We start from the raw sequence: 16439 nt of genomic DNA, 5'->3' as shown, positions 1-16439 counted from the left end.
AATGACCAATGTAGGAGTGTGGTTGGCCATTCCTTGGGATCCAGATCAGCTCTGGGCAGACTGATCTAGTTGAGGATGCCCCTGATTACTGCAGAGAGGGTTGGACTAAATGATCTTTGGAAGTCCCTTCCAACCCAGACCATTCTATGATTCTGTAACAGTAGTTCTTTTAAATTCACTGGCTCTTTAACATTTCTGCCGGCTTTAGTAAAATCAGCACTGTGACCAGCAACACAACATAACAGAACAATTACATGTTCAGTAGCTGTCATATTCCCTGGGCAAACGTGGAAAGCTGGAGGAGAAAAGGCAGGCTAACTGATGACAAGAGATTCTTCTGCTGCTGACAGGATGGGGTTAACACTTCCTTGGTGAGAAAAAATGGATCAGTGAGTCCAACATCCTTTCATGTGGAAAACCATAAAGCTTACCAAAACAAAATTGTTTCATCTCTCCTTGCAGTCATTAATGTATGGGATCTGCAATGTACACAGCCCTGCAAAAGCAGCTGCAGATCTCAAGAGCCCAGGAGATCACTGGACAAGTGAGAAGCCTGTCAGTGCTAAACACTGATGCTTCCTGCCGTTTCTTGCCTTGGCAAGCCACAGCCAATGCAAGAGCATGGGCAGCCATCCCTCGGTTATTAGTTGCTCCATTTTTCTCTTTCCAGAAGTCTCCCAAACATAAAAATACTCTGCTGCAAATCTCTCCCTCTCTCCCCTGTAAAATCACTGGGTGCCATCGAATGCCTTCCCTGTAGCTGTTTTGCTAACTCTTTTGTCTGAACACATAATGATTATCTTTTGCCAAGAGTCTATTTTCTGTCAGCTGTGTTGTACTTTTTCTTCATCAGCTCAGCTTATAACAAAGACATTTCCCCCTTCTTTTAGTTCCTAAGAAGCATTGTTTTTCTTCTCTCTGGCTATATTATGTAATTACACCCAAGACATTTATGTGCAATACTGCCTCTTCCTGTGTTATCTCCACAGGTCTGAGGAATGACTCTGACATTTTTGGTCCTCTCCTAGGCCTTTTCACAGATCAGGCAGTTTGCATCAATATTAGAAAATGCATATTAAAAAACTTGAACCATAAAAGTCAGCTTCATTTCCAGGAAGAAACCTTAGATGCAGATTAAACTCTACAAAAGCAGCCTTTCTAGGATTGCTTCTGACAACTTAGTTTTCCAAAGCTTCTCAAATCATGCTCTAGGTGTTCTGCTCTGCTTTCAAGGGTACAAATGATGTTTCATTTGCATTAGTCAAGTCACAAAAGAAAGCTAGGAAAACCTGTATAGATGTAATGTGCCAACAGCAAGAGTTGTTAGCAGAAAATAAATAACTTTATTTTCCTTTTTTTCCTCAATTTGTCCTCTAAACAAAGTTCACTTGGGACAGAAATTTAAAAACAGAAACAGTACCCTCACTATCCAGGAAAAGAGAGGAGAGATTTTTATCTTTTGATGTACCAGTAGTGTCATTATCTGGGAATCAGAATTGGATTTTAAGGTATTGTGCATTCCCTTCACACTTAGAAGCAATTTTGAGTGTGGATGGAGCATATTTCCCTACTGTCAATACATAAAACATTTTTTCTCAGGAAGAAAAAAAAAACCCACAACAACAACAAAAAAAATCCAACAATCCATAACTCTCTCTCAAGTTCAGTTAGAGAAGGTGCTAAGTATGAACAGTGAGGTGAGGATATTGGTACAAATCGGCCAGGTTTTTTATTATGTTAAAGTTCATTTTGTGTGAAATGGTTGGCAGAGAGAAAGTAAAAATTTTATCAATGATTCATTCTCTCACATAAACCAAGGGAAGCATTTCCTGCCAAAGTGAAGACTTTCATAAAGGTTGGCCAAAATGGCACATCCACTTCCAAGACAGAACATATGCATTAATATGAGAGGGAACACAGTCTCAAGTTGTGCCAGGGGAGGTATAGGCTGGAGATTAGGAGGAAGTTCTTCACAGAGAGAGTGATTGTCCATTGGAATGGGCTGCCCAGGGAGGTGGTGGAGTCACCATCCCTGGGGATGTTCAGGAGAAGCCTGGATGAGGCACTTAGTGCCATGGTCTGGTTGATTGGCCAGGGCTGGGTGATAGGTTGGACTGGACGATCTTGGAGGTCTCTTCCAACCTGGCTGATTCTGTGATTCCATAATCTTTAATCATCACAGAATTGCGGAATCACAGAATGTAAGGTTGAAAAGGAACCCCAAGGATCATCTAGTCCAACCTTTCTAGGTAATAGTATGGTTTAAATGAGATGAAATTTTTAACAGAAAAATCCCCAGTCCACTGGAATGATGAATGAAAGCAGCACCACAGATGAAAGCAGTAAAATTCACAAGCATCACACACATGCATGGTCTAAGTTCAGATGACATGCCTAGACAATAGAAGGATGAAGTCACAGACGTCACACAGGAGAAGAAATCCCAGTAAGCCCTGCCAATCTGACTAAAAAGCAAATTCTTTTCTGGCTGTAAACTGGATTACATAACCCTCATGGTTAAATGCAGCACACAAGAACCTGTGCAACAGCACTAAATGCCAGCTGCCCAACATCTCATCACTGCTGCAACAGGGCAAAACTTGCCAGGCTGGATGTGGCTGTGAGCAACCTGATGTAGTGTGAGGTGTCCCCCCCTCGGCAGGTGGGTTGCAACTAGATGATGCTTGACATCCCTTCCAAACCTAACAATTCTATGTTTCTATAAAACACAACTCAGAAGTCCCAAAGACCAAGGTCAGAACAAAAATTAGCCTTGCCATTTAGCATCCTGCACTATGTTTTTCCTTTAGCTGTGGTGTGGTATAATTGCCTTTTATGAAGGTGAACAAAACCTTTTCTCTCTAACACCCAATCAAGCATTCAGTGAGACACTGGCACAGGTTGCCCAGGGAGGTGGTAGAAGCCTCATCCCTGGAGGTTTTTGCAGCCAGGCTGGATGTGGCTCTGAGCAACCTGCTGTAGTGTGAGGTGTCCCTGGTCACGGCAGGGGTGCTGGAACTAGATGATCCTTGAGGTCCCTTCCAACCCCAACAATTCTATGACTCTATAATTCTATGATTTTCAAAAAGAACTTTGAATTCATCAACTTTAGAAGACTTAGACTTCATTTAAAAATGTCTTCCAATACATATTTCATCTTCTTCTGAAAAGAATGGATGTTTCATGAACAGACATTATAACTAAAGTACTTCTTATAACATAATTGCAAATTATGTACTTTAGTTTCATTTGCGAAACTGATGAAAAATGACTATAGAGAAATACACACCACCTAAGGTTAAGTTTAAAAATCCCACAGATCAAAGTCCTGTGAAAATGGTTTAAAAACACACACACATATCGGGATGTAACTCTGGAATGAAATAAATCTTACTGCTAAATGGACATTTAGGCAGGTCAAAGATTTAGCCAAATGATACCAGAGTCAGAAAGAGATCTCAATTTTCACAACACTGCCTAACGATGAAACTGTCATTTACCATTGTAGTAAAAAGCATGTTTTTATATCACAGTCTCACAGTATGTCAGAGGCTGGAAAGGACCCCAAGAGATCATCAGGTTCAACCCCCCTGCCACAGCAGGATCACTTAGGGGAGTCTGCACAGGAAGGCATCCAGGTGGCTTTGGAAAGTCTCCAGAGAAGAAGACTCCACAACCCCCCTGGGCAGCCTGTTCCAGGGCTCTGTCACCCTCACTGGAAAGAAGTTTCTCCTCATGTTGAGCTGAAATCTTCTATGTTCAAGTTTGAACCCATTGTTCCTTGTCTTATCACTGTGAACCACCAAAAAGAGCCTGGCCCCCTCCACTTGACACCCACCCCTCACATATTGATAGACATTGATCAGATCCCTCTCAGTCTTCTCTTCTCCAGACTAAACAGCCCCAGGGCTCTCAGTCTCTCTTCACAGGGGAGATGCTCAAGTCCCCTAAGCATCCTCATGGCTCTCCCTTGGATTCTCTCCAGCAGGTCTCTGTCTCTCTTGAACTGGGGAGCCCCAAACTGGACACAGGATTGCAGGTGTGGTCTCAGCAGGGCAGAGTAGAGAGGTAGAAGAACTTCCCTAGCCCTGCTGGACACACCTTTCTTGCTGCATCCCAGGATCCCATTGGCTCTCTTGGCTACAAGAGCACATTGTTGTTCCATGGAGAACTTGCTGTCCACCAGCACTCCAAGGTCTTTCTCTGTGGAGCTGCTTTCCAGCAGGGCAGCCCCCAACCTGTACTGTTGTTATTTCTCCCCAGATGTAGGACCTTGCACTTGTCCTTATTAAACTTCATATTTTATAATTACTATTTCCTTGATTTTATAATTACTATTTCCTGGCAGTGATACCTTCAGACACCACCATAACTTATTTACAGAGTGTATTTACAGGTTCTATGATTCAGTTGTGGGTTTTACATTCCACATATAAAGAGAGTTAAATGATTTAGGCACAGATCTAAGAATTTCCAATGCAGCAATTCATATTGGAAATAAAGGTTCTGTGATCTGCTGTTTCCCACAAGGGGATTCCCTGGCAGATCAGCTGGGGACTCATGACTTGCTCCTGTGTCTGGTGTCTTCCCAGATGCTGTGACTATAATTCAAGTTACCCTTGGCTGGGAGAGCGCTCTAGAGACCTCTCTCCTCTCATGCCCAGTTCACAGTCTGGAGCTTGCCCTCAGCTCAGAGAGGTCTAGGGGGGTCCTCTCTCTTGTGTGCTCCATCTCTGTGCTGTAGTCTTTCCATGGCTCTTCTGGGATTCAGTTCTCTTGGAGCTTTTCCCCTTTCTGCCTTGGTCCAGGTGCAAGGGCCAGGTGTAATTGTTGCCTGTTAGGACAAGTTCTTCAGCTGCCACTTGGGCAGCATTTGGCTCTGGTCTCTTTTGTGTTAAGAACAAGACCCAGGTGTAGTCGGTCTGCTAATGCAGGCCATTCTGCTGCTACTCCAGCAGCATTTGGCTCTTGTTGAGGTCTGGGTGAGCACAAGGCAAGCTGCCTGACCTCTCAGCTGATTTAAATACTGTCCCAAGACAATTAATGCCCTTTGGTAACACACAAACCTGATCACTGAACCTCTAGGATGGGTCATATCCAAACGTGGCCAGGGGCAGACACAGTTCACAGCTGTGTTACAAAGTTAATTACATGTGCTACATGTTTATCTGGACCATCTGGAGCCCAGGAAGTGTCCAGGTTTGCACATTCAGGGGTGCTTACAATCGATAATCACACATGCTACACATTTGCCTTGACCATCTGGACCCCAGGAAGTGTCCAGGTTAGCACATTCACAGGTGCTTAGACATTGCCTGGGCTAGGGCATGTTTTGGGGTTTGACCCTTCAGGATAACCTTCAATTACTTAGATCTCCTTGCCCATCTTTAATAATTACACCAGTAGAATCCAGTTACAGTACATCTAAAAAGAACTGTAGCAGTGTTTTTGTCACATAGAAGGACACAATTAATAACAAAAATGTTTCATTAATTTTGCTTCTTTCAATTCCAGGTTAATTCCAACACAGAATGAGAATCATTGTTTGTCTTGGGGGAGTGAGTACTCCAGGATCAGCAGCAAAGTGAGACTCAGAAGTTGCTCATCTCAGATGCCTTTTGCCCCTGAAAACCATGATAGTTGAAGTGGAAGAACGATGCATGAAGTAGTATAAAACAAATTGGTGGTTCTTCTGGATTAAGAATTGTTTCTACAGCATGCAGGAGCTTTGTTCTCTACACACAAATGTCAATAATCTCTGACCAAAAGGAACAGTGAATCTTGGGCAGAAATTAAATCACCTGCAAAACATCCCAGTTCTCAATAACGTGCAGGGGGGGAAAAAGGATAGTGACAGGAAAATGGCAATTGCAAAGCAGTGAATCTCTTGTTGCTTCAGTCATGCCAAGCACAGATATATTCAATGCACCTACAAATGGAAGAGCTATGCTTTGGAAAAGTAAACAACCTTCTCTGGGCAGAATGTAGTGCTTTGGAGGCCGTGGTGGTACGCTGTGTGATGGTTTTAAGACTGTCTTTTATTTTTCTTCTCACAAAGTTCGAGCAGAGAAAGTGAAAGAAAGTAAATGATTCACTATTGGGTGTAGGAAAAGCAAAATAAAGATTATTCTAAACACTTCCATTGGAGAGAGATAAATGTTTATGAATCACTACTCAAAACAAGGTCGAGCAGTCAGGCAGTCTCGCAGTCTGTCTTTTCTCAGTCTGCCTCCTGCTTCTTTTGTGGCTGAAGATAACACAACCGATACTAATACTGACCTTGACAATCTAAGTCTAACTAACCTCTCTCTGCTTCTTGGCTTTCTTTCCTTTTGCCTGCTCTGGGGGGGAGGAAAAAGAAGCACAGCCCCTCCCCTCCCCCTTTCGGGGAGCCCAAGGGGCTTGGTTGTGTTTTTCTGCTGACTGTACCTATTTGTGAATGTTGTGAATAGTGTACATTTATACATATTCATTGCATTTCATCACAGATTGTAGTTTTGCCTGTAAATACAGCTTCATTTGCTTCCAGACTGAGCTAGCCTGGTTATTGTCAGTGTGGGAGGGGGATTTCAGCTCACTGTAGCATGCTGCAAGCCCCCAGGAAGTCTTGCCCTCACAGCCAGCACAGAAAGGCCAACAGAAACCTGATGCAGGTGAGGAAGGTGAGCACTGAAGTCACACTTCTCATAAGCTCCAAAAAGTGAGGATACGAAATGCATTTTACAATGGAAAAACCCAAACAATGACCACAGACGAACCATGTTCCACTATCACCTTTCCACGGTTTGATTTATCTTCCATACGATTAAATTCTAATTAAGACACACCACAGGGAAATTTTTGCACTTACATACACCTACAGGTATGCATAATCACAGAAGTTTTAGCATGCAATGAGACATTGAAAGTTCTTACTTACCGTGAACACCAGCTTAAATCACCTTAGGTGACAATGGTGTAGGACTACCCTGACTTTGCAGAGAACTCAGGGATCATGTGGTGATTAAAAACTTATACAGAATTCAATTTCTTCTGCCACTATGAATTCCTGTAAGTTATTCTGCTCTCTTGTAGATGTAAAGAGGCAGTGCAGGCACATCTGCTTTTTCAGTGTGGCAGTCTAGAGTTTGCCTAGAGGCCACCAAAGTAGCTGGGCCACACCAGCAGTGCAGATGATTTAAAATTCCAGTATTTGCCAAAACCATTTTTTGGTTAATTTCTCAATGTCCCCCCTCAGTATAGATTTCTTCCTGTTTACTATTTAAGCCTTTACCTCATTTTCATCTTTCTACTTTTTATCACCTCAATCTAACAGAATACTCCTCATGGAATTCTTGCTCTGTGAGGAAGAAGAAACTAGAATCCTTCAGATAAATTCTGACAATAAGCCTGAAATTACACCACCCTGAAAAATACACTCAGGTGGCTCTCTGAACTCAGGTCTCTGAATCATGATACACTTTATACCTTTATATAGGAAATCAAAGAATGCAGTGGGGAAGGGAGGTTCAGGTTCAGCTATTACACATTACTTGTGCACACACGTGACTGTGAAACACATATTTTCAGAGCATATCTTGTTAACCTGGCACACTCCACATGTGGAAGCATGCTGCAGTGCAAACCTTCTGCACAGCCACTGGGGCAATCTTCCCTGGCCAGGTGTCATCTCCTGGATCTTTCAGGAGAACCACTGACCTGTGGCAGCAGCCCCACAGAGGTTATGTGTTTGGGGTGCTGAGTCATACAAGCAGCAGGCTTACTCTGAAGTATCACAGAGCTTCTGGCTTGAAGAGCAACTCAAAGTTTTATTTGGGACTTAGCATCAGCTCCATGTTAAGGGCTTCAAAGATACTCAGGCAGTGGAAACTACTCATCTACTTTCTACTGTTACTTTCCTTTTGCATCAGAAAGCCAACCAGATCCTGGACTGCATCAAGAGAAGTGTGGCCAGCAGGTCAAGGGAGGTGATTCTCCCCCTCTGCTCTGCTCTGGTGAGACCCCACCTGGAGTACTGCATCCAGTTCTGGAGCCCCTATTATAAGAGAGATATGGACATGCTGGAAGGTGTCCAGAGCAGGGCCACCAGGATGATCAAAGGGCTGGAGCACCTCTCCTGTGAGGACAGACTGAGAGAGTTGGGGCTGTTCAGTCTGGAGAAGAGAAGGCTCCGAGGTGACCTTCTTGTGGCTTTTCAATATCTGAAGGGGGCTCCAAGAAAGCTGGGGAGGGACTTTTTAGGCTATCAGGTAGTGATAGGACTAGGGGGAATGGAATAAAGCTGGAAGTGAGTTGATTCAGGCTGGACGTGAGGAAGAAGTTCTTCCCCATGAGAGTGGTGAGAGCCTGGAATGGGTTGTGCAGGGAGGTGGTTGAGGCTCCATCCCTGGAGGTGTTTAAGGCCAGGCTGGATGAGGCTCTGGCCAGCCTGATCTAGTGTGAGGTGTCCCTGCCCTTGGCAGAGGGGTTGGAACTAGATGATCCTTGTGGTCCCTTCCAACCCTGACTGATTCTATAATTCTGTGATTCTATGATTCTTGTGAGCGTAAGGCAGATGTGATCAATGAACCCAGGTCTCGTGTGTGTATTTGTGGAGAACAGTCTGGAGGCTTCTTCTAAATCAGGCTGGAATAATCCAATACACAAGCCTGGAATAAACCAGTTAGACTGAAGTCTGGCCTTCTCAGCAATGAACACAGGTAGTAAATCTAAAAAAGAAAATGAAGCTGCAGCCACAGGAAATATGATGAGTCTTGTGCCCTGAGTATAAATCCATAACTTCTCTTCAATATTAGAGTTATGTTAACTGACCTGTGAGTCTTTCCAGAACATCAAATCCATGCTTCAGAGCAATAATATCAAGAAAAGAGACTGTGCCATCTTCAAACCTAAAGAGTGGGAAAAAATGAGCACAGTAAACAAATAATGCAGACTTTAAATCCGTTTTGAAAGTTACTATTTAATATTCAGTGAATATTAAGTGTTTGCTCAAAGCTATGGGCAAATCTCTCTACAATTTAGATAAGGACTATTTTGCAACATTACTGTCATATTTTGTATGTTCATGTGCTCCTCTATTTCTACATCACAGGCTTTCCATTTCTGATAAAGAATGCACTAACATTCCATTATTCCTGTAACATGTATATTTCCACTACTTCCAGGGCACTTGACTCTCATGTACTTTCCTCAGAGTTACTGAACACCTGATGTGCAGTTTCATGCAGGAATTTACAGGGGTTTGGAACACAAACCCTATGAGGTTCAGGCTGAGGGAGCTGGGGGTGTTTAGCCTGGAGAAAAGGAGGCTCAGGGGTGATCTCATTGCTGTCTACAACTACCTGAAGGGAGGTTGTAGCCAGGTGGGGGTTGGGCTCTTCTCCCAGACAACCAACAACAGAAGGAGAGGACACAGTTTTAAGTTGTGCCAGGGGAGGTATAGGCTGGATGTTAGGAGGAAGTTCTTCACAGAGAGAGAGATTGCCCATTGGAATGTGCTGCCCAGGGAGGTGATGGAGTCACTGTCCCTGGAGACGTTCAAGAGGAGACTGGATGAGGCACTTAGTGCCATGGTCTGGTTGATTGGATAGGGCTGGGTGATAGGTTGGACTGGATGACCTTGGAGGTCTCTTCCAACCTGCTTGATTCTATGATTCTATAACAGGAATCATCTATAAACTCTGATATTTGGGAAAATTTGTACATTTCCATATTTAACAAATGAAGTCTTCAGTACTACAGCAGTTTTACTTATTATCATGGCAAACCAAATTGCTATGAAAGGTAGCTATTGTCCTCTTGGGACACAAAGAGCTCTCTCCCAGAATATTTCACTTTACTTAAGACTGAAAGCAAGCGTGCTCTGTGCATTACAAAACATTGACTTCGGTGACTACATTTCTCTTTGATGCAACTGATGCTTCAAATAAATTTTTTCCACAGTCAGTGGCAGTTCCAGTATTAGAATAATCAGTTTAGGATTAACTTCATTTGACTGCTGGTCTGAAAGCCATGTCCTGAAGTAATAAAGGTTTTGCAGTTGATGATGTATAACAGATATTTACAAAGGCCAATACTGCAGGACACCAACCCAAGGAACAATCTTAGCTCTCTTATTGAGTTGTTATTAGAAATGATCCCACTTAATCACATCTGGGATGAGCTCAATTGCTTACCTGATTGTGAAAAGCTGATTGAATTTCACATCAACCTACTATCTGACAAACTGGTTAAACAGCTTCTGGCATAACCCAAACACAGCAGCCTGCATCTGTTGAGGAGTTATGAAGCTGAAGAGCTGCTGTTCTTTTCCAAGTCACACAAGATCCCTCCTAGAAGCAGCAGTTTACCCCAAGAGAGCTTACAGAGGGAGGTCCCACTTTAGTATCTTCCTAAGGATGCAGATAGGCTTTGAATCCTTGTTCAGCTGGTTGTCGTGACACTTGTCTGTTAGGCTTCTGCATGCAAATGTCATTTTCTAAAGCCACTGTCCCACATTTCAGGATAATTGCATCAAGAAAGGAAACTGTAACATTGAATTCGTCCTCTCCTTAGCCAGGTCACCCTCACACGGAAATACAACACAGGAGTCACGTTGTGACTGGAAATGAGTAGAATCATAGAATCATAGAATCAGTCAGGGTTGGAAGGGACCTCAAGGATCATCTAGTTGCCACCCCCCTGCCATAGGCAGGGACACCTCACACTACATCAGGCTGGCCTAAGCCTCATCCAGCCTGGCCTTAAACACCTCCAGGGATGGGGCCTCAACCACCTCCCTGGACAACCCATTCCAGGCTCTCACCACTCTCATGGTGAAGAACTTCTTCCTCACTTCCAGTCCTGAATCTCCCCACTTCCAGCAAGGGCTAATCAAACAACTCATCTTTAAAGAGAAGGTTTATGAGTCTATCTGGTGGAAGGCAAAAATGCTACCCTGGAGTTGGGCAGCATTGACTTAGGAGTCCTAAAGAGCCCTCAAGAGCACTCAGCCAATGCCCTAGTAGTGAAATGTCTTGCATGACATAAGCTATTCTGTACATGATAAGTATCCAAGACAGAGCTTTCAGGTAGTTTGGCAGGGAGCACCTGCCTCTGAATTCTGGGAAGGCTGCTGTGGTAGTTTTAGGCTATGCCTTTAATAATTTTTCACAGATCTTGAACAGAAAGTGGTAGAACGTAAACAAATCACTACGGGGTATAAAAAGGAAAATAAAGATAATTCTAAACAATACCATTGGAGAGATATCTACCATAAGATTTGGTTCCCAAAACAATCTCTCTCTCTTCTCACTTCTTCACTCTGGGAGAGACTAACTTGCTTCTGCTTGACCTTGGCTGCACTGTTTTGGCTAAGTCTAGCAGCAACTTTCTCTGCTCTTTTCCCTTGTCCCTTGTGTACAGGGGGATAGGGAAGGAGGCAGGGAAGGGAGTTGCAGCTCCCCTGGTCCTTGGCCAGGAGGGTCTTTGTGCTGTTTATTAATTGCAAATATCTGTAAATATTGTATATTTTGTACATATTCATTGCATTCCTTTGTAGATTGTAGTTTTGCTTGCAAATCCAGCTTTCATTTGCTTCCAACTGAGCTGATCTGGCAAACTTGGGGGCGTAGGAGGGAAATTTTCAACCCACCACAGCTGACTTGCTTAGCAGACAGGTAAGGGATTCAGCTGACTTTTTATTACAATTCATTTGTCCAGATAAAGTACAACCAGACACAGAACCACTGCGCATGTACAACTTCTGTCTAGGAGATAGCCCAGAGCTTTGAAACTTTGATAAAAATCCTATCACAAGGTCAAAAGTAATCCCACTCATTTGAAAGCATTTGTGAGTCAATGTGAAGGACAGTGAAGGAGCACAGGAGGTGTCACCACTGTCAGCCAGCTTCCACTCTCCTTTACACTTGGGCAACGACTCCATTTAGGTCAAACAAGCAGAAGTCACTCCAGAGTTTCTAAAGCAGGTAAAAGTGAAACTAAATCCAGAGCAAAAGCACATTTCTTGAATAAGCTGCTTTCTTTTCTTTTTTCTTTTATCTTAAAAAAAATATTACTCATCAGGAGCAGAGCTGCCCTTTGAAGTAAGATGTTACATGAGTTCCTTTCATCTTTTCAATTCATTTATTTTCGTCTAATTAAAATGTACAACAATACAGAGAGGTTCTTGCGAGGTGTTTAAAAGTAGTTCATTCAGATCCTATTTTTCACTTCTTAAGAGATATTCCATACCAGCTCCACATGAAACCACTGCCTTGGCAAATTTCAAGTTTTACATTTGCTACATTTACTTGTTTATTCTAAACTGACATTGCCTGGAACTACAACAGCACAAAAGGCATTCAGTGTCAAGCTTGTGGCTGGAGGAACAGGCTGCTTTCAGTCACATTTGTGCTCTTAGGTTAGTGACTGCCATCTCTGATACCAACAGGGGAACAAATCTTAACTGGTCTCACTGCTTTCCAACATCAAACCCCAACATTTGCAAAAGGAGCTATATTTGGTTTTCTTTTCATTAACCTAAAATACATCATTACCAATCTATGAAACATTTAGGGCCCTGTTCTGTTCTTCAGCATATTTGTCAACTCCTCCTGAGACAAAGTTCTCAGGTACAGAGAGCCATGAGGATGCTTAGGGGACTTGAGCATCTCCCCTGTGAAGAGAGACTGAGAGCCCTGGGGCTGTTTAGTCTGGAGAAGAGAAGACTGAGAGGGGATCTGATCAATGTCTATCAATATCTGAGGGGTGGGTGTCAAGTGGAGGGGGCCAGGCTCTTTTGGGTGGTTCCCAGTGATAAGACAAGGAACAATGGGTTCAAACTTGAACATAGAACATTTCAGCTCAACATGAGGAGAAACTTCTTTCCAGTGAGGGTGACAGAGCACTGGAACAGGCTGCCTAGGGGGGGTTTGGAGTCTCCTTCTCTGGAGACTTTCCAAACCCACCTGGATGCCTTCCTGTGCAGACTCCCCTAAGTGATCCTGCTCTGGCAGGGGGGTTGGACCTGATGATCTCTTGAGGTCCCTTCCAACCTCTGATGTACTGTGATACTATGATACCTTTCCAAGGAGCTTGTATTTCTCCGGAGGACATGTTCCTCTTGGTCTAGCTATGTCTCCCACAGATGATTTTCTTAATTTTTAACAGTTTCCCAGTTCTCCATATTAGTCGCTTTCTTAGGTGAAACCCTGGTCATGTTAATGTCAACAGCTGAATTTTAAGGCAGTATCACACAAGACCAAGCATTTATCTGTGGACATTTTTATACTCTACTAGTAAAACCTTTGGAATAGAATCTGATCTCCAGATCATTAACCTCAGGTTAATCATAGAATCATAGAATTCTTAGGGTTGGAAGGGACCTCAAGGATCATCCAGTTCCAACCCCCCTGCCATGGGCAGGGAAACCTCACACTACATCAGGTTGCTCAGAGCCACTTCCAGCCTGGCCTTAAAAACCTCCAGGGATGAGGTTTCTACCACCTCCCTGGGCAACCAGTGTCTCACCACCCTCATGGTAAAAAACTTCTTCCTCACATCCGACCTGAATGTGCCCATTTCTATTTTTTTTTTACATTCCCCCCAGTCCTATCACTACCTGACACCCTAAAAATCTCTCCCAACCTTTCTTGCAGCCCCCTTCAGATACTGGAAGGCCACAAGAAGGTCACCTCGGAACTTTCTTTTCTCCAGACTGAACAGCCCCAACTCTCTCAGTCTGTCCTCATAGGAGAGGTGCTCCAGCCCTCTGATCATCCTCATGGCCCTTCTCTGGACATGTTCCAGAACCTTCTTGTAATAGAGGCTCCAGAACTGGACACAGTACCCCAGGTGGGTCTCACCAGAAGAGAAGAGGGGGAGGATCACCTCCCTCACCCTGCTGGCTATGCCTCTCTTGATGCAACCCAGGATGTGATTTGCTTTCTGGGCTGCAAGTGGTTGCTGGTTCTGGGCTGCTGGTTTATGTTGAGCTTCTCATCCACCAGCACCCCCAAGTCCTTTTTTTCAGGGCTGCTTATGGTGGATGCCACTAAAGCAAGAAAATAAAATCAGGAGTTATCCTGTTGCAATAGGCATGTATGGTGTCACTGAGCTCTGCTTTCATAATAATCTAACTTTTGCCTAACTGCCTGCTGAAGCACATACTATAGTAAGTTAAGAGTGTAAATGCTAGAAGGGCAGTGATAAATTAGAGGCCTCTGAATAAGACACCTACTCTCAGCACTTCATCAGCTCCTTTTTACCTTCTTTAATAGCACATCACATGTTCATGAGTAATGATCATTTCCCACAGAATGAAAGGAGAATGCTTATCCTGTGCCTGAACAACTGCCACTTGTGGAGGTGAAAAGTGAATGAATAAAGCAATCTGGCTTTATTTCTCAAATGTCCCTGTGCATCTCTCCCTCACATGCAATTTGATAAACTTCTGACTGGTATCTTTGCTCAATGCCTATATAGAATCATTGAATCATAGACTTGCTAGAGTTGGAAGGAACCTCAAGGATCATCCAGTCCCAACCCCCCTGCCATGGGCCAGGACACCTCACACTACAGCAGGTTGCTCACAGCCACAGCCAGCCTGGCTGCAAAAACCTCCAGGCATGAGAATTCCACCACATCCCTGGGCAACCTCTTCCAGTGTCTCACCACCCTCACGGTAAAAAACTTCTTCCTAACATCCAATCTGAATCTACCCATTTCTAGTTTTGTCCCATTCCCCCTAGTCCTATCACTACCCGACACCCTGAAAAATCCCTCCCCAGTTTTCTTTTAGGCCCCCTTCAGATACTTATCTAGAAAAATTTCCCCCTTTTCCCTGAAAACTTAGCTGTCCTTTGGTCTCTTACTCACATTGGTCTGAATGACACATTCTGATTTTGCAAATTATCAGCTCCTCCAGACTCTGCCTTTCAGTAAGGATCACACTTCTGAAACTATGCATCACAAATACTTTCAGCTGTATACAATTTCAAAATGAAATTAGATCCCTCTTTCTAATACAGTTTTTCACAACTAATAGTTTACTATAGACATAAAAAGATATCTAAGAGTTTTGTCCATAAGCATTCAAATCATGCAACAATAAGCAAGTCATATCTCGGGATAACAGCCCCTCCACCAACCCCAACATGGACCCTCCAAAGGCAGACAACAGTAAAACCACTTTTTTTTTTTTTTTAAATCCACCCAAAAGAGTCATTGGTGATGAAAAAAACCTGCAATGCATTTGTCACTGTCCAAATCTTTCCCTCCAAATTGATAAAAACAGCCTAATGTGGTTTCATAGAATCACAGAATCAACCAGGTTGGAAAAGACCTCAGAGATCATCAAGTCCAACCTATTACCTAATACCTAATACCTCCTGACAACTAAACCATGGCTCCAAGTGCCACATCCAAGCTTTTTTTTGAATACCTCCAGGGACGGTGACTCCACCACCTACCTGGGCAGCACATTCCAAAGGCTAGTCTCTCTTTCTGTGAAGAACTTTCTTCTCACCTCCAGCCTAAACTTTCCCTGGCACAGCTTGAGACTGTGTCCTCTTGTTCTGGTGCTGGTTGCCTGGGAGAAGAGACCAACCCCCACCTGGCTACAACCTCCTTTCAGGTAGTTGTAGACAGCAATGAGGTCACCCCTGAGCCTCCTCTTCTTGAGGCTAAACACCCCCAGCTCCCTCAGCCTCTCCTCATAGGGCTTGTGCTCAAGACCTCTCCCCAGCCTCCTTGCCCTTCTCTGGACACAATCAAGTATCTCAATGTCCTTCTTAAATTGAGAAGCCCAGAACTGGACACTGTTTCATTGCATTGATGGGACAGTTGGAAAGAAACAAAAGAATCTCTTTTAAATTCCATGGTGCAAAAGGATATTTCCTGGAAGTATATTAAATTTAAGTCTTCCTGAATATGAGACTAGCTAGTCAACTGGCCTCACAGAATATGTTCAACTATCAGCTACTTAGCTTGCAATTTATACCCATTCATCTCGACTTGTAACTTATTAATGTCACCAAGAACCCCATTAAGGAGCAATTCAGCATGAGCAAATGATTTCTGTATCTGTATGAGTATTTAAAATTTGCTATGCATTATTCTCCCATGATTAAATAGCAATAGTCCAAATATTCACACCTCTGCTTCCCATGGGAAGAAAACATTCAGATATAACCAGAAGCAATAGTTAAAGTGAGCAATTTGCAAAGCGTGCTTGCATAAACTGTTTGCTGATCTTTATGAGTAATGAATCCTTAATAAAAATTCAAGGCCCTTTCCTTGGTTTTCTTCTTAGGAGGAAAGAAAGGATAAAAGGCATTCTGGAGATAAATCTTTCATGGGCATTAATCTGACCAGCTGTAATCATTTGTGCACGTTCAGTAGAAACAGATTCGCTTAACTGTTTATTTCCTCATGAAGACTGGGATACAATTTTTCATCCT

The 16439-nt window shown here is 43.3% G+C and overlaps 1 protein-coding gene across 1 annotated transcript in view; it reads right to left on the bottom strand.

Annotated features, from left to right (window-relative positions):
• MOCOS (molybdenum cofactor sulfurase) overlaps positions 1 to 16439 on the bottom strand; it is a 238669-nt gene that overhangs the window by 103347 nt on the left and 118883 nt on the right. Inside the window, exon 5 of the mRNA XM_054381619.1 lies at positions 8812 to 8888. Coding sequence (XP_054237594.1) covers positions 8812 to 8888 — 77 coding nt within the window. The remainder of the gene's footprint in view (positions 1 to 8811; positions 8889 to 16439) is intronic.

Source organism: Indicator indicator, chromosome 6, assembly GCF_027791375.1.
Source record: "Indicator indicator isolate 239-I01 chromosome 6, UM_Iind_1.1, whole genome shotgun sequence".
In the NCBI taxonomy this organism is placed as follows: domain Eukaryota; kingdom Metazoa; phylum Chordata; class Aves; order Piciformes; family Indicatoridae; genus Indicator; species Indicator indicator.
The sequence above is the reverse complement of the archived record's forward strand: the minus strand, read 5'-3'. Positions and strand labels throughout refer to the sequence as shown.